The sequence below is a fragment of the Dendrobium catenatum genome, unplaced genomic scaffold (genome assembly GCF_001605985.2).
Source record: "Dendrobium catenatum unplaced genomic scaffold, ASM160598v2 fragScaff_scaffold_986, whole genome shotgun sequence".
Lineage (NCBI taxonomy): Eukaryota > Viridiplantae > Streptophyta > Magnoliopsida > Asparagales > Orchidaceae > Dendrobium > Dendrobium catenatum.
In genome coordinates this window covers 810,094-829,588 of record NW_021319448.1, presented here as the reverse complement: position 1 = coordinate 829,588, position 19,495 = coordinate 810,094, and the positions used below count along the sequence as shown (strand labels likewise).

Here is a 19,495-nt window from a genome sequence, read left to right as displayed (position 1 = left end):
TACCAATCTAATAAAATATCAATAAAAATCAAATAAAAATGACATATACCACAGCAAATGAGTTTAGTACTCTGAAAACATAAATTATTGACGATTGAAGCTTCATACATATCTCAACCCATAAAACTAAACTTCTCACAGAGACTGTGATAATCAGTTACAGTTGTCAGCCTGTTTTCCATCAAATAACCACACAATAAAACATTTCAGATCAAGATAATAGCCAAAGAAATGGTGGATGCTAGAATAAGTGAAAATATCAACAGCTGCATAGCCCAAACAAGTTCGTGCATTCATAATAGTGCACATCAGACAAGCATTTCCTTACATTACACGGTTAAAATCAATAATGAAAGCAAAAAAATTAAATTGATGGATAGAACATTCAACCTTAAGTGTCATGTAATCACGACTCAGAATATGCCTTCCATTCTTGGAAAATTTAATATCTGAAATTGACGCAATGATCTCAGTGAAAAAGGACCTAGTACCAGGTGTCTCATGCTCCTCAAACCTATTAAGCGCATGATTTACCAAGCAAACAATTAGACAATAAAAAGATTAGAGCTGCTGTATCAATTTGCACTTTCAACACCCACCACCTTCATCAAGAAAAAACATATGTAGCTGTACAATGGAAATTGAAAAAGAGCGACTTACAACTTGGAGTGATTATCACATAAAGCCGATTGCCTCAAATCAACAAGTCGTATTGAGCCCTTTGAGCTACAATATGCTAGAGTGTTACATTGCATAGGATGAAACTCGGCTGATGTTATAACCTCTGTAAAGCATTAGAGAAAGAACCAAATCAAAAGCAAAATACGAGTTAATACCACATTACAATATTGAAAAAATATTAAATAAAATCTGCCAAATTCCATCAAAACAGCTGAAAAAAAGCATAAGAGATTAAACACATTAATTGCAACTTCTAGCAACCTCACCAGAAAAAGCCGCCCCACTTAAAATAAAAATGCAATAGCAAATGGAGTAAAGCGTGAACCTGAATTGCTGTTTTTCAGCAATCCAAGAGTAAGAACAGCAAGCATACCTGCTTTTTTGAGGAGAAATTTGTAAAAAAAAACAAAATTCCTTATTCAAGTATTCCATAACAAATAAATCCCTAGTCCTAGAAAAAATTCATGGAAATTCCAAAAGTCTTCCACACATCCAATTTACAGCCAGGTATGGTCACGGGGAAAATTCCCCACATTTTTACCATAACCATTTTGGCAAAGCTTATCGAGCAAGGGTCTCTAGCATTCAAAGAATTTTCTCCAAGCATATTATTCCCCTAGAGCAAAGTTCTAATACTAGATTATGGTGTCCAACAAAATGCAATTGAGTAAAAGGACTAGTTCTTTCTCTTTGTTCGTTAGTTTTACAAATGTATTTTAGAGTAAACTCAATGTAGAGGGATCATATTTGACAAATATGAGCTTAGCTCATCTCAAAACAACTTTTCGCAAATCATGATTTGAGAACCACTTGCATACAATATTAGCTAACAAAAAATTAGCTCAAATCATTGTTTGACCAAAATTTTGTTCATGTTGTGTTTGTGCCAGGTTTGTGTGTGAACATGCATAATGGGTGGTATGTGTCTGTTGTGAGTTGCGTTTATGTGCATGTACTGTGGGTATGTGTGGTGTGCTTTGTGTTTGCAGAGGTACAGGTGTATATGTTGTGGTTAGTATATTGCAAATGCACGTGCGTGCATGCATGTGTGAGCACGGTTCCTTGTCAATGGATGTGTTGCTTACTATAGAAAATATGACAATGTCTAACATTACATCAAATGGATATCAAGCATTTGAAGTGTTCACCACATCCACTGGAATTAAAACATCCCAAATATTTTGAATTTATTCTTCTCCATTCTCTCCCGCTGACTCATATGTTAAACAAATAAGTAAATATGCTATAATAACAACTTTATTGTGCTATACAATATGAGGTCTCACTGTCTGTAATTGGGAAGAATGTGCATTAAAAGAACAGCTCACAACATTAGATAGACATGGATAAAGATAAAAGAAATGGCAAGAGCTTGAAGAACGTAGGCAATTTGCAGGGAATGTAACAAAATCCACTACCAATAGTCCATGGTACAAAATGGCTAATCGAGAAAGAATTCCCTCAACAGGCTTATAAAGTGTGTTTACTGGATGTTCCTCGTAAATCTAATAAGTCTCTATATTACAGTGTACCGTCTATCATAAAAGAGTTCACAATATCATATGTATTCTTATATGAAAAGTAAGACTATGCTGAATGAAACATACTGTGTTTTCCCATTGGATACATTCACCTATGAACTTGAAAACATAAAATTTAAAATTCAGTTTCAGACCCTCTGCAGAAACTTCAGAGCTGTAATATAGAAACTTCATGAGTAGAAAATTAATGCATAATAGACTAACAGAGATTGCAATGAAATTTCAGAAACAGCACATGCAATATGTGGAAAAACAAATTTCTGCAAAAAACATTCATAGTGTTATAGGAATAAAACTGATCAAAAGCAAATAAAAATATTTGGCAAAATCATTTAAAGTAAAATATAACCAGTAAAATTCGATATACATCAGCTCATATAAAACGATACCTGTTAGGTCCTCCATGTTTGCAGGCTTCACATCAACAATGTTAAAGCTCTGGTTGCTAATTTCTAAATTCCAAAGATTTATTCGCAGATCATCTGCGGATATGAACGTCTCTCCATCACTGGAAACAGCAAATAAAGCAAGAATAAGAATGCGGTATTATAAGAAAGAAAGTGAACAAATAAAAATGTTAAGCATGTCTAAAGCTTAAGAAGTGTGCAAGTTTATCCAGGGTTACACATTTCACATAAGCATGGCATGAAAACCATTTTGTTACATGGACCATGAAAGCTCTAAATACTTCGCTGATAGGATAAAAGAACTTTGTAAGTTATCGCATCATTGTGTAAGCTAATATATCACTGCTTTCAGGAGTTAAGTTTGGAACAATTAGCAGAACCATTGGAAAAAATTGAATAATCAATTGAAAAATGAAAGAATAAAGCAGAACATTACAATAAAAGGCAATAAAATTAAAAGTAACCAATGCATCAGAATGTTACCCTTCCCCCCACTGCGGGACCCCAAACCTTCTTAAACACACCCATGTACACGCAAACAGCAGAAAGCGTGAGGAACAAAAAACAAACAAACATATAAATAAAAAAAGACGATGCTACTACCACACACCAACAAAAAAACAAGGATGACAAATGATATCAAAATCATACTTTTCAAAGTGTTTTGGCTTGTTCAAGTACTTCAACGCATGGTAAAATCAGACGTTGCCTGCCTTTTTTTCTGCTGGTTCATGAGGAATTGTTTTTTTTTTTATGTTAAAGTACTTCAACGAATGGTAAAATCAGACGTTGCCTACCTTTTTTTCTGCTGGTTAACGAGGAATTGTTTTTTTTATTGAAGTGCATAGATATCAAAAAAAAATTGTGTTGTTTTTTAATTAAAGCCTTAGCTTTATTGATCTTTAAACTACCAAGAAATCTTTGGCACTGGTTAACTAAGCTATAAAGTGTCACACAAATTACGTGCAACAGTAAAAAGGAGCTGACCATTGGCCATCTATATAGCCATAATCAATTTTTCCAGCTCTTCAAGATGTATCTTGTTCGCTCCTGCTGAAAGTTAGATGTTATGCGATGCAGAAGGCTCTAACATCAACAAGAACATGGAAACTTAAGTTACAAAGAAAACACCTCATTTTAAAACACAGCCTTGTCCATTAAGAGGTTTGCAGAGATACTTGAAACCAAATGGACATGATCAACTAGTATAGGCAGCCTGTTAGATAATACGCAGATAGTTAATCATGATTGTCTAAAATGAGCCCCAACATAAATTTATAGGCTAAAACATTTCCAATCAAACTCTGACTAGGGTCGATCTGTATGAAAAATAGGGGACTCCAAACAACAGCTCGTCATTAAGAGTGAATGCCCCATAACCACACAAACATGCATTTTTTAGTAATGTTAATTAAAACTATCTAATAGACTTCAGAAATCATAGAAACAATTTTTTAAGTTCTATCCATCTTAGATGATATTTCCCATGAAAAAAAAAAAAAACATAAAACATAAAAATCTTTTAATGCAATGGGTCATCAATCAAAAAATTGTTAATGTATATGATGGTCTTCAACTGAGCTTTATTATTGTGTTTGGCTCATGTTCAGCACAATAATAAACAAGTTGAACACAACCAAGATTTTTAAGCTTGTTAAAACCTTAATCTCATTTTTGCTTAGCTTGATAGTTAACACAAACTGATCTAAAGAGAGATTCAACCATTCATGTTCAAATTTTTTACATCCCCAACGCATATACATTCATAATATTTAATATTTTGTATATATCGAGCTCTTGTCAAGCTAAACATAATCAACTGAGCTCTTATTAGAGTTCAACTTATCAAGTAAATAAATTGAAAATTCTTGGTCAATCTTGACTGGTTTACTAAAAAGAACAAGTCAAACATGAATAATTTACACAAAAATGACCAATAAAGCCATTGAAATTGAGGATTCTAACAAACTGTCCAAGTTGAGGATTCAAAACTAAGCCATTTAAAACTATTGTTGTTAAATGTGAAAAAAAAAAATGTGTTTCCTAGTCAAAGAGGAATCAAGTGCATTCTGACACTCTGTACTGCTAAGATGTGCTGGAGAGATCCAGGGTGCCACTATATAAGCAAAGCACCCAAGTCATTGCTCCATAAGCATGTTTCGTTCGCAAAGCTCCTATGACTCGGGCTAGTCCAAGCACAGATTTCATGCTTGATAAGAAGTTTTGGTCATGAACATGAAGCCAATTGTATCCAATCTCACGTTTTCATTTCTCTGCACTTTGTTCAACCAACAATATAGATAATACAGTTTGTAGAATCGATGGGATCTCCTTTTTCGTATTAGTCTTCCCTCCTAACTAAAGTACCACACCCTCTATCTAAAGATAAAACATTTCAATATAGGAATGTTCTAAATAGTCCATAGTCTTCTGGTACGCTAGAGGGCCACCTTGTGGGGCCCATGGGAGTTAACATTCACTATATAAGAAGGAAAAATCAGGAGAGAAATAATTAGAAAAGTTTATTTAAGGAAATATGGCTGATTTGAATTTAGATTGGGAAAGACAATAGGAAAAGTTCATTTAACGAAAGAGGGCATATTTAAATTTTGATTTTGGAGGTGTTTAGGAAAGTTTCCTAATTATATTTATGTTATTTATGAAGTGTCTAATTGTTTAGAAAGGTTTTCTAAAATATATTTAATTATTAGGAAGGTTTCCTAAATTATGTTTAATTGTTTAGGAATTTTTTCTAAATAATGTTTAAATTATTTAGGAAGGTTCTATTTATGATTGTGTTCTAGTGCTATTTAAGGGGGAGTTTATCTAGGATTTAGGGAGACTATTGATGAGTTTTATCATTGTTTTTGTGAGGGATTCTAGCGGCATCTAGAATTTGCGAGAGAAGATCCTCCTCTCGAAAGAGGACCATTGTATCTTATTTGTTCATATTTCTTTTCTTATCAATAAAAATCTATTGGTATGCTGAAATTTATGGTTTGTTTGCTGATTTTTGGTGTTCAAGTCCTATTAAAATTGGTATCAGAGCAATTTCTTGAGATTGATGGCCAAGAGAAGAGTTGAAGCATTGGAATAAAAGTTGAAGGGAGAAGTAGAGCAACTACGAACAGATGTGGGATGTTGAATGAGCGCTTTCCAACTATGGAAAAAAAAAGGCTTGGGAATTTGGAGGATACGATGAAGAAAATAATCAAGATGCAGTAGAAATCTTCACCAAAAATTCCTTGGGGGATGAACCAAAGGGAAAGAAAATTTTGAAGAAGATGATGAGAAAGTTAATGAAGATGCGATCCAAAACCTCATTGACAGTTCCAATTGATAAGCCTAATCAAGATTTGATCGGGATTCCCTTGGCTGAATATAAAGGGAAAGAGATTAGATGGGAAGAGTTCGACGATGAGAGCTCATTTCATCCAAAGCCAGCTCCTAGGGCTCCAAGAAGGGGTGGAATAGGGTTTATAGATGGGGGGGGGGGGTGCTGCAATTAGGGAATTTTGTGGTGGAGCTGGTGGGACCGACCACTATTGGAGGTAGGGCAAGGGGATTGGGAGACCAGAGATGGAGGAGATCTAGCTGAGTCATGTGATCAGGTCATGCAATGAGGGTGGAAGAAAGGTGGGATTCCCAACCTCGATACATGGGGGAAATATGGGGAGATCACGACACTCGCTGCACTGAAGGAAGAAGCTATTGGGTGGTGGCGATCCTAAGGTGAGAAAGCTGAAGATACGAATAACTAAGGACAAGAAAGAGGAGCAACTCAGAACTTTCAACAAACAAATTAAAGAGGATAATAATCATTAAAGAGGATAATAACCATCTCAAGGAAAAATCTTATTGAGCTACATAACATATCTGCAATTTTTAACCTAAAAAATAAGGTTAAGAGAATTTGAGCAACAAAGGGAGCTTAGTGTACAGAGCTTTCAAGCATCTTCTAGAAAGATAATTCATGACCCTAATGAGATTAGACCTGCTCCTTCTAGAACCAGCAAACACATAGATAAGGTTAATGCAAGGGTCAGGTACAAGGGCGATTCTACAGGGCTTCCATCTCTTAAGGAGGTGGGTGAGTTGGATGAAGAGTACGAAGATTCAACGGCTGAAGTTGATGGTTCATCTTCATCATACACCTCAGAAAGTTTCTATAAAAGAATGATTTTTCTGGCTTGGCTGAACTTGATGGTTTCAAGAACAAGGCTTCTGGCGATGCAGCTAGATTTACACCAGTTCATAGCTCAAACACGGGAAAGGAAAGAACAACTACAAGCAGCTTTCAAGCCAGCTAAGCAACCATTGGAATCAAGGTTGGAGTTCAGACTAATCGATTGATAATGATTTAGCTTCTACTTGTGAAGACAGTGCTACACTGACTGCAAGAGTACAAGCGGCCGAGTCAGCAGTTTTGCAGCTTAAATCTGAAGTTATTGCAAAATATATCGGATGAATTATCTTCCGAAACACAACATTTAGCTCAACAACTTTCCATGGAGCTTTCCTCGAGAGAAAAGCTTGCTGGAGAATTCAACATACTCAAATCTGAGTATTGAAAGTTCAAAAATGATCTGATGAATTGAAGACTACTTCAACTTCCCAACAGAGTTCTAGAAGGAAAACCCCTTCACCTGTACAGGTGAAATGCTTCCCAGAGGAGGCCTCATTTGGCAGTACGCTTGTTGACAGTGCACTTGATCCAGGGCACAGCAACCAGCCTAGTGATTTTCAGTCAAAGTTGCTTCAAGGAATTTTTCTAATTGAATCTAAGCTCAGCAGATTCAAAATAGGGCATGCTTGGGGTATGATGGCAATGAATTCGATTATATCTATTCAGAATTTAATGTTCGGGGCACCTTAATTCAGAATCTTAAAAAAAATATTGCCCAGGAATTGTCTGTAGAACATGTGAGTGGAAGACAGACAAAAAAAATCAATATTCATCAGTTTCACCATCTGAACAACATGTCCAGGGATTGGATGATGTAAGTTGTTTCGCTGATCTTCTTTATTCAGAAGGCATTAAGGAGAAGAAAATGTTTGAACTTTCAGAGCAATTGTATATATCAAACACTGAGAATGAAGTATTGCTAGGAGGATGACTCAAATGGAGCGTTATTATGAAGCACTTGTTCATGACCTTGAGGACAAGGTGTTTTTTGGGGAAGAATTATTGATACGCAAGGGGGCCCCACCTTGTGGATCCCAGGAGAGTTAATATTCACATGTAAGAAGGAGAAATCAAGGGAGAAATAATTATGAAAGTTTATTTAGGAAAAGATGGCTTATTTGACTTTAGATTGGCGAGAAAATTAGGAAAGATTTATTTAAGTAAATAGGGCTGATTGAATTCATATTTGGCAGGTGTTTAGGAAAGTTTCATAATTATATTTATGCTATTTAGAAAGTGCTTAATTTTGTTTAAGAATATTTTCTAAAATATGTTTAATTGTTTAGGAAGTTTTCTTAAATCATGTTTAAATTATTTAAGAATGTTCTATTTATGATTTTGTGTTCTAAGGCTATTTAAAGGAGAGTTTGTCTAGGTTTAGGGAGGCTATTAATGAGTTTTGTTAGTGTTAATTGTCCCCTGTTTTCGTGAGATTTGAGGTATTCTAGCGGCGTCTAGAATTTGGGAGAGAAGATCCTCCTCTCAAAAGAGGACCATTGTATCTTGTTTGTTTGTATTTCTTTTCTTATCAATAAGAATATGTTTGTTTGCTAAAATTTATGGTTTGTTTGCTAATTTTTGGTGTTCAAGTCCTAACATCTTCAACCCTCTGTTCCTAGGTTTAAACAATGAAGAATGAGGCTGAAGGAAAAAAGTAACGACCCGTTACCTTAAAATAACACAAATAACACAACAACAACAAGAACATTAATGATATAGAATTTTAATCCATACAAATATGAAAATTTTGCTCCCAAAATCAAGTCTCCAACCACAAAACCATAGAATAGCAAGTACAGCAAGATATGAACCTGTTTTTGGAAATAGAATTGATATGATAATCATGAGCATGAGCATATACTCTACGACATCTAGCAATAAGGCTTGCATCTTCGCTAGCTACCTACACAAAGATTCATCCAGTAAAAGTCAGCCATGAGATCAAAAGTCGGTAATAACAGTTACAGTAACAAGAATAATATTCAGCATATGCACAATAATTGAAAATAAAAGAATAAAACAGAGAATCTGAAAGATTTTCATCTGCAAATTGCATGCATTTCTAGTTTCCTAAATATTTTCTGTAAAACTTGATCTAACATTTTATTTGAGAACTCGCAGACACTAATCCTTACTAATTAACGTGTTTATTTCAATGAACCTGAACTTAGTTCATTTGCATGCATTTGGTGGGAGAGAACAATACTGCTAAATGCTAATCAACTGAAGGACTTATCCCAGACTAATATATATGAAACAAACAAATTTCAGCTGAATTGAACACATATCTGCAGAAGCTGACACAAGATAAAAAACTTGCCCACCTATGAATAAAAAATCTAGCATATTCGTCTGCTATGTAACTAATACGACTATCAATTCAATTAAGGAAACCTTCAGCAAAATTTAAAAAAAAAAAAAACTGTAGATTAAATAAACTTATAATTGTTTAAGAATCAATCAAGTTCAGGAAGCACGGCCCACAATAAAATGTTCATGAGACATTACGTTTGAACCAAATATACTATAGCTTATACAATATGATACATTTATTCACTAGAGTGTATAAGTACAACTACCACAGGAAGACGCAGAGTCGGAAACCCCCCAGGGGGAAACTTGAAGTCACTGCTCAAATATTTGTATGGCCTTTCAGAACACCCACCATTTGGGAGGCACGGTCTTGGACTGGCTGAACATGAGCTAGGAATGTTACCATTTGCAGAAGCTTGTGAAGAATCAACATTCATCTCAGAAACTTTCTTCACTTTCTTCTCTTGTACCTGCACGGTTAAAGAGAATAAATGTAAATCTGTAGTATAGAATGAACATAAATCACAGGACAGGCTGTCTAACTTCTAAGAAGAGAAATAAAAAAAAAAACCCTCGCCGCTGCTATTGACGAACAACTCTCTCCCGTTCAGTGGCAGATCATTTCCAAATCCTGATAATGGTGAATTTCTCCTCCAAGTCTTTGTTTTTCTAAGTCTTTTTTTTTTAATTTGTGGTATTGTAAAGGTTGTGCAACCTATCTTCGTTTAACACATCAAGAGTGTGAGTGAGCAGATCCAATTAGCGCCTAATCTATATGTTAACATAGGAATTTCCTTTGAACTCCATGCTATGCGAATTGTGATTGGAATTGATTATTCGTGATTCTAACTTTTATCTTGTAATTTGGTCTAAGCGTAAATATCTCCTTATTGTTTTAATATTTGTTTAAATCACTAAAAGTAAACGTAATTATTGTTGCTCTAATTAAAAGACGTATTTTCAGCATTACATAATTACTCACACATTTAGTTCTACATCAGCATCCTTAGAAATCTTAAAAGGGTGTTTCTTTATGCTTTTCTTCTGTCAGCTTTTCCAGATGTTGTTATTCATTATCTTGTTATTTTATGTTCATGCTCTTACCTTGATGTATCAATATTATGTATTCCCTGATGGTATAACATTCGTATGCTATGTTGGGCATTGTGATTTTCCTATTGTTAGAGCTGACTTTTTCTATCAATGTATACATCTTGCGATTCTCAGTTCTAGGCAAGGTTTAGACTTTTATTGTGTGCATTGAGAGTTGCTTTGATACGCTCTATTGAAAATAGATTTACATACCACCATAGTTTTAAGGGATGAGAGTTAATGAGCAACAACTTTGTTGTGGCTTGAGAGCTGCATATTTATACATTTGGGCATTAGGGTGGAATTTAGTTAGTAGGCTAATGCCTATTTGACCTTCAAAGATTTATCATCTACATAAATTTTGTCATTACCTTATCGAACTTTATCAACTTACCATGCCACTACTTTGAGATTTGGCCATTGCTTACCTATAAGCATTGGCATTACCTATACTGTGCTGGTCAAGAATCAAAATTTCCTTTTCCAGATATTGGTAGCAAGCGGTATATGCGTTGTCTCTATTGTTAAATAGGTTGTTTCTTACCTTAGCTCCTTTGAGTTATTTTGTGAAATTTTTGTTTGGCGATCAAATGGGGTATTCCTATGTATACTCATCATTATATTTTGGGTTGAATGTTGCTTTAATCTATGGAGAGTTAATCGATTTGGTTGTGGATAAGTTTAGATTTTGATATTCTATAATTTTGAATTTATTTCACCCCATTCTTATTTTTGTGGATTTTGCATGTGTTTGTTGGGCACTCCCATTGTTTAAATCAATTAGGGTTGTCACCCTCCTTACATTAATATTTGTTCATTAATGATTGATTATTGGATCTCCATCACTTTGGCCTTGGTTGGTTCTAGCCAGTAGGTGGAGTTGCTAGGATTTGTAGAATTTGATGGCCATCAGATCAGAGTTAAAACTCCTCGCTTACCCTATGATTTTTGTTGATATTCAATTTTTTTTTCATAACATCGTTAAATCTTCTCTTTTACAAAGTTGTTGCTTCTTTATCACGTGTTAACCAATAATTTTTCCTTTTATTGCTTTTATTGATGGGATTGGTGGCATTCTTTTGCCGCAAACTTTTATACAGCTCTTTCGTGTTCATAAGACACGTCTTCTCAAACCACATATTTTCCTGGATATTTGTGTTCAAGCTCGCTCTAATATTAACTTTTTGGCCTCAAATTGTAACAGGCGTCTATAACTACATTTTTTTATTTTATTAGAACTGCAAGTAGTTTGATCCCAAGTGGCCAGGGTACTTGGACAACCAGAAGCAATTTTGAGAATGCACCCTAACTCGGGCTATGAAGGATGCAAACTTTCGTATAAATAAAGAAAAAATAGGAAAAGTCATAATCTCAAGAAACTGTACCAATATACCATTTAAATTTAACAAACAAAAAAGTTAATAGTGACCCATTCTAAAGACAAACAAATGCTCAAGGATGCAAATTTCAAAGTATAAAAAATAAGCACTAAAAAAATTTATCTGGGAACATCCACCCATCATGCATGAATCAATGTACAAATGCCATAAGAAAAACTCTGAAATGGTAGAACTAATTTAATAATGCAAAATGGTGCAAGGCAAAGAATGCATTCCCCGCCCCCCTCCCCAAAAAAAAAGCTACTTCAAGGTCTTTGTCTAGCAGCCCTCCATAAAATATTCGTATACAAAGAGGCCAAGCAAGATCGTGTTTTTTCATGCCACAACTTGATGAGTACAAAAATATGCACATAGATCTGCCTAAAAATAGATGGTGAATCTAAATAGTAAAAATCTACCTTCCAAAACTTGATTGTCTTATCATTAGTTGACAGAAGAAATAATGCACCATTTGAAGTTTGGCACCATCTGATCTTGTTGATTTTCTCTTCTATTTCCAAGCTTTTGAGGTAGTCAAACTGAGAACATTGAGCGAAACTAGTACAGACCAAACGAAGCATCACATGAAACAATCCTCCTTAAATGAATGAGTATAGCCAAAATAATACCTCAGGTTCATGACTTTGGAATTCTGTTTTGTAGCGAAACTCTGGATGTCTGCTGATTGAATAGTCTAGCTTCTCAAGCTCCCGTCTAGAACCATGCTATATAATGGATGCATAATATATTATATAAGTCACAAAAAAGCTAATTAAAGCCATGGCCAAAAAAAAAAGATGGAAGTCATCATACCTCCTTAACATCTGTCCTTTCGAATAAAACCACACGACCCCCTCTATCTCCAGTGGCAAGGTGGTCGCCAGATTTGTCAAATTCAATTGCAGAAATAATGTCAACTGTGACAAATTACAATTCACTTGAGAAACATCACAAACAACTATAAGGCAAAGAGAGACAATTGGCAGTAGCATTAGACACAGCACAATGTTTCTGACATATAAGAGCAATAGAATAAAATTATACGAGCGAAGAATACAGGAACAATAGAATAAAATTATAAAAGAAAACCTGGTAATCAAAATAGCCTAAAAATAAGAAACCAATGGAAATATAAGGAAGAGAAGTGCATAGCTGCCCATTTCAGTGAATAGAAATTTGCCGGGAATGTCTACAAACACTCCATTAACAGAGAATAGACTGCCTAACTACTCTAATATAAATCAAGTAGCTGTGCTGTTAACTGAGAACAATACAACAAAATCTTAACAACACTGAGACACGCTATGATTGTAGAATCCTGAGGAAAGCTCACACAAATTTAAATTTCAGAGCTCCCACCCACAAATTCAAGGCTAAGGATAGTAGTTACTCTAGCAGAATAAATTATATCATATTAAGAAGTTATAGATTCTAATTAAGCAGCAACACTGAAAAAACTGTCCGAGTTAGACCTTATCCAAAATTGATCTCCTGGGCATTCCCCTCTGCAGACTTTTACATAGTCAACTCAAATGCAATAATAAAGGGGGTGTGGTACTACCACTGGCCCATATTATTGTAATTATCAATTAACAACCCTTCTCCGCATCAATTCTACAAGCAGGCACTTTGCTAACTGAGATAATACTTAGGCTTCGTTTGATTCGGTTTATGCTTACATAAAAAGGAGTTTTAAAAAAGGAGGTTGAGAAAAAGCAAAACAACTCAACTTAAACAAAAAAATATTTTAATGTTGGAAAATTAATTTATTTTCGTATCAAATAATAGATTTACGATGGGGGTCATGCCAGTAGGGCTTGATCCGACATTTTACTTTTGAAACTCCGTTTTGTGACTGAATAAGCAGAAACAAAAAAAATTTTGCAACCACCGAAAAAATGGAGTTTGGCGAAAAGGAATTATGGTTAAGCTTCTATTCCAAACAATTAGGGTAACTAATTTTTGCTTATTCAGATGGAGAAAGGAGAAAATAAGCCTAGTCAAACGAGGCCTTAATTAGACAAATTTCACGGATCCAACAAGCTAATCCTGAAGGAAACTCAGACCGTTTAACAAAAGTCAGTCCTGCCTCACATGTTGGAACCATAATAAATGATATCAATGCTTGGAGAGCATAATTTAATAAAATCTCTTTCAAGCAAATCCATTGCCAGCCCAGCAATGCTATTGAGAGCAAGTCTCAAATCAAGCATCAAAAGTTGACTACAACTCTTTTTTTTTTCTGAAATAAGAAGTAAGCTGACTCATAGTTTGTGTTTTCATACCGTGCTAGCTAGCCATAATGAAAATATATAAGTGCATAAGAGCTGTATAGTTTGCACGGTTTAATTATGAAATGCTGAATAATTCATTTATGTTACCAACCTTCTCCTACTAGAAAAGCTATCCATAATCTTGTTTGGATAGGATAATGAAATTTTATACAAAAAAGTTTTGCATTAACATTTATTGGTCCTCCGATAGCAATCATTTATATGTCTAGTGAGATTTAGCATCTCATCTAGTCGTCAGACAAAGTCTATTAGTCTGTCAGGCAATGAAAGTGATCCCTCAAAAGGCATGATTGAAAGCTTTATCAAACATAATACAACATTTCTTCTAATTTATCCTATCAGCCTTACCTGAAACCCCAAGTTTAAGAATTGAAAGAACAAAAAAAGTTGAGTAAATAAATAAATAAACATTCTCAGAATTTCGTTTCTGGAGCAATACAAGTTAACCATGCAACCATACATGACCTCTAATGGAATCTTTTAGCTGTAACAATATAAACATTAAATGGAGAACTAAAATCTCTTTCTTCGAATAATTCCAGCGCAAATCAGGAAATGTACACTTTTCAGGAAAATATAGAAAGAATAAAATGAAGCTTCTGCATAATGTCCGACATAAGATAACAAGGATAAATAAAGAAGCAGCAGAAGGAGTCCATTGACTCCATCAATAAAAGTTCCATGTGTACATACCTAATGTACAGCAAGTTTGTTAAACTAAGTGCAACAAGACCGGTTGACTATAATCAGCAATGCATAAGTTCATGTTCTAGCAGATTTCATCAACATCACAGAGAGAGAAAAGCTAACACGTAACTAAGCTCACATCATCGACAGGAAATCCCAATACGCGATAAAAAAATAAAAATTTAGCCAAGCTCCCTTCTCTATAATACCCCCTTACGAGAAATTTAAAACAGATCCTAAATAACAATCGATGGGCAGCTACATAGAAATTGACACAGCGTTCGATCTAACCATCCGAAACCGCGGAATAAAACGAAGCTACTATACTACACCAGTGAAAGTCTCAGCCCCAACGTAGACTAGATCTATAACAAATTGAAGGGGCATACCTTCTTGGACTTCCTCTCCAGCAGTCCGCTCGCCGAAAACTTGAGAGAATTTCCAATCGAGCGGCGGTGAGACCGAGGAAGTAGCTGCGACACCTTCCTCGCCTCCTCCCTTTCCATTCATTCTCCAAAATGGATTCCGGCTAAAAAGTCGGCCAGGATCGGACTGCGCATCCAAAATCGAAATCCTCCCAAGATCGCTGTTTCTGCGATGGAGATCACAGACGGCGCTGCTTCTCACTCGCTCGCCATTAAATCTCACCCGGCTCAACCATGAGAGAGAAATACTAGCAAGATGAAGGCTGAGGGTTTCAGAATGGGGAGAAAGCTGACAGGGATTGATATGACGGAGAAGAAAATTAATCTTCCATTCGCTCCTTTTGCCCTAGCAAAATAGTGTTTTTTTTTCTTCTAATTTTTCTATTCCCTTCTTCCAAAACTTATCAAAGATAATGAAATAAATCTTCAATGTGATATTATTTTATTATACATATCATTAGTTCACTTATCATATGCTATTTTTTGGTATGATTAAATTAGAAAATAATATGATGAATTAAACATTATCATTAATTTATTAGAGATGCTATTTTTATTTTATTAGAAATTTAATATAAATAGCTCTAAAAAATACTATAAATTAATTTATATTGCTAATTACTTTGTTGAATCTGAATGATATATAACTTTTGAAATAAATAGCAAATGTAATCAAAATAGTCTCATCTTAATATAAACTCTATTAATATAGTTTTATATAATTTTCTCCAAAAATAATTCCATGTAATAAAGAATAAAATTTTGCTATAATACTTTTAATTTTGTTAATAAGATATAATAATTTAAAGGAACACTTGACTTTATATGCAACACAACGCTCAAATTTGATAAATATACTAACTTTTTTTTTTTTTTGAAATATACTTATAAGTTATGTTTGAACAAAAATTCTCCACTTTTGAAAATAAATGGAGCATTCGTTAAGTAGTATTATGCAACATTTTATCATACAAGTTCTGCAACTCATTATAAGTCGATTGCCTTAAAGATGATTGCCTCAGCCCAATATATTATAATTGGATATGCAACATAACTACATAATGGCTTATGAAGCTATACCACAAATGGGGAGAAAATATGTTAAAGTTTCTTTAGAAGAAAGCACCATGAATGGTTAATTTGAAGAGCAATAATGTGTTAAGTAGAAAGAGTTTCTTGCAGCTATTGATGAATAAGGACATAAGTGTGTAATGTTTGGGCTTTTTATGTGTTTAACCATAATTTAAATAGCAAACCATTATATATATATATATATATATATAAATAAATGCAACAACGAACAAAAAAGACCAAGAGAAGCTTTCTCTCTCTTCCTATATCCTCTCCCTTTCCCTATATTCTTCCTTACCTAGCAAGCCATGAATGGGGGGAAGAAATGAAGTGAAAATAAATATAAAAACTCGTTTATGTGCATTATGCTACGACGCCCAAGTGACCTAGCATCGTTGCGCCGCAAGTAATTTCAAAGTTATTGTAGAAAAAGAGAACCGGAGTTGAAGTGCCACTCTATGACGCTTCTTAGCACCACTGCGACCAAAAGCACAGTGTCACCCCGCTACTACAGGTATAATTTTGGAAAATCATATGTTCTAAACGGTTGATGCAACTTGTTACCTCGATAGAAGAATAAGGGAATAAATATGAGATTTGAAATGAAACACTATCATGCCTAGACATAGGATGGTTAGGATTCTGGATTCTAAGGTGATACAACAACTGTAGTTGAGTGAAAACTTTGCTTCAAACTCTTACAAGCTCAACAAAGATCTAATAATGTATTTACTCTTTTTCAAAACATACCGTAGGATAGTCAAACTTAGGTAAACATTTCTTTCATCACTATCATAGGTTCATGACACTTTCATTAATTGAATTTTACATTTCACCAACAAAGTAGGAATTTTAGAGAACTCCTTAAATTTGGATTTTTATGACAAATATTATGATTCATATAAACAATACTAGGGTAATATTAGGATAGTTCAAGTCCTCATGAGATCAACACTCAAACTCACTCTTTATTACTTGAGTGACACGTGCACTTGTGCTTAATTCAGTCTTTGCTTTATTTTGAGCTTACACTACAGGAAAAGCTTGTATTTCCAACGGCCAAAATCCGTAGGAAATGAACATTATCCGCCACTAAATTTCCGACGAAAAATGGATCAACGGTAAAACAAGTGTTAGAAATTCATTTCCAGCAGAAATGTAGCATCGGAAATGGCGGTTCCATATCATTGTTTCCGATGGGATTTATGTCGGCATTTTCGGTGAAATATAGCTGCCGGAATTACCGGTGATAAAGTCGTTAGTTATTTATGCCAAGAAAATCGGGGAGTCTCACGTCAGAAGGGATGGCATAACTTTCGACATAACTATTCGGCTGAAAACATTCTACTTATTTGTCTCATCGTTGTTACTGGAGGATAATCCATCAGAAACCTCTAACATAAAAAATAGCCATTCCTCTTAAATATATATTTTTTATTCTTTTTACTCTTTTTACTCTTAAATATTCTATAACACAACAATACAGCACAACATATATAAAACATATATTACTCATGTTTCAACTTCAAACAAAAATTCTAATGCTATATGTAATAAGACATTTGATCACAAAAAATATATTCCACGATTACTAAATAGTTCTAAAATAAACATCAAGTGCATTACACAATAAAAATGGACCATAAAATATACAAACACATATCAATAAAATGTCCAATCATAACAAAAAGTCTAATCATAATCTATTTTGTCATTCACCTTCTCTACTGATGTTGAATACTTTCCATTGAATTGCTCTCTCATTATTTGCAACTCCTCCAATATCTAACTTTGATGTATCTGCATCTGCATTTGTATGCCAGTTTGTGATTTTTGGACTTGATATAGCTCTGTTGTAAGAGTAGCCACTTGTTGGCTATATAAAGTATCTTGGCCGCCTGTTGAGAAGCTAGAGCCACCTGAGGTCTGCCCTCGTATGCGTAAGCTTGCGAGCCTAATCTATAAACCTGTCTTTTTTGCATTCCATCTACCACTTGCAACCAAGTGTAGTAGTCATAATAATCTGCATATACCCTAGAGGAACCCTTACCTACTCCAACCCAACTCTCTCGAAGTCGTGTATACTCTTCCTACAAAAGTTAATACAAGATTAATCAATTTACACATGACACTTAAAATATTAAACTTATATAGTCACATATGCTCTATTTTCTCATCAACCCATTGATGGTCCTCCTGCTGTGAAGTTCTGATTCTGCTCCAGGATCGTCCAGGACGATCTGGGATCGTCCTGAGACGATCTGTTGAAATTTGCTCCAGAAATTACCCAGATTGCTCCAGGTGATTTTTCTCCCAGGATCGGCCAAGCCGATAGGGGCATCGTCCAAGGCCGATCAGTTCAGTGCAAAAGACAGAGAGCAGGACTTTTTCAGAATTAATTAACGTCCTGAGGATCGTCCAGGGAATCGGCCAGGACGATGGGTTTTTGGTCTGATCGTCCAGGACGATCGAGGCATCGTCCCGGGACGATCAGTGGATGGCACAAGTCAGAGAGCAAGGGGTTTTTGAAAATTAATTATCGTCCTGAATCGTCCTGCGAAATCGTCCCAAGACGATGTGAAATTGGTCTGATCGTCTAGGACGATCGTGCGATCGGCCAGGACGATCTGAGTATTTTAAAGCTGAAATCAGGTCATTTTGAAGAGAGAGAAAATCAAAAAAAATATCTAAAATTAGCCGAGGAGAGAGAAGGTCGAGAGCTAAATTGGGAAAGTTGATTTTCGGGCGACGACGGGCCGTTTTCGTCCGTCGTGACAGTTAAGTAAAGTGTTGTACGCAAGGTAAGGCACATTCCGCCTTTCTCAATTTTCAGAATGGTGCAATTTGAACGACTTTTCTGTCCGGATTTCGTTTTTGTTAACTAATTTCGTCCGTATTTTCCGACTGGTTCAGTTTTTACCGCGTAAGTTTCCGTATGTTGTTGACGTGCCGAGTGTGCACATTTTAAGTATTTTCTGGAGATTTTTGTCCGGGTATTTTGAATTCGGCGGTGTTTTATTTCGCCTGTATTTTTTGTGATGAGATTAAATGTTGTGGCAGTAGAATTAAAGTCTTGCAATGTTGTTATCTATATTCTGTGCGAATTTGGTATTCTGTGATTTTTCAGGAAAATTGTGTAAATTATGTATACAGCCGTTGTGCTGCCCGATTTTTATCTGATTTCTGAATTCGTCCGGATTTCTTCTGAATTAATATGCTATCTGTATATGCTATATAAAGGGAGTTATAAGGGGCCTGGATCCTAAGAGATTCAGTTAGTGTCTGGGAAATCTGAAATGAGCTCAATCTGAAATCTGATATCTGTTCTGTTCCGGATCCGATGAATTCTGTTCTGGTGCTATAAGCACATCTGTTCTGGTGCCGTGAGCACAAAGGGAGGCATAAGGGGCCAGAATCCG

General features: G+C 35.1%; 1 protein-coding gene across 3 annotated transcripts in view; it reads right to left on the bottom strand.

The window, feature by feature from the left end:
* Positions 1 to 15,365, bottom strand: part of LOC110114264 (serine/threonine protein phosphatase 2A 55 kDa regulatory subunit B beta isoform-like) — a 30,639-nt gene extending 15,274 nt beyond the window's left edge. The window contains exons 1-9 of one of the 3 annotated variants that reach the window (XM_020847097.2): positions 14,970 to 15,365; positions 12,413 to 12,516; positions 12,229 to 12,324; positions 12,019 to 12,138; positions 9,395 to 9,598; positions 8,627 to 8,718; positions 2,612 to 2,730; positions 661 to 784; positions 391 to 514 (exon numbers count right to left, since the gene is read on the bottom strand). In XM_020847097.2, the coding sequence (XP_020702756.1) occupies positions 391 to 514; positions 661 to 784; positions 2,612 to 2,730; positions 8,627 to 8,718; positions 9,395 to 9,598; positions 12,019 to 12,138; positions 12,229 to 12,324; positions 12,413 to 12,516; positions 14,970 to 15,090 (1,104 nt within the window). In that variant the 5' untranslated portion in view covers positions 15,091 to 15,365. Of the gene's footprint in view, positions 1 to 390; positions 515 to 660; positions 785 to 2,611; positions 2,731 to 8,626; positions 8,719 to 9,391; positions 9,599 to 12,018; positions 12,158 to 12,228; positions 12,325 to 12,412; positions 12,517 to 14,969 lie in introns of those variants that run through there. The other 2 variants (XM_020847089.2, XM_028697642.1) reach the window with 2 other exon arrangements.
* Positions 15,366 to 19,495: the final 4,130 nt, after the last annotated feature.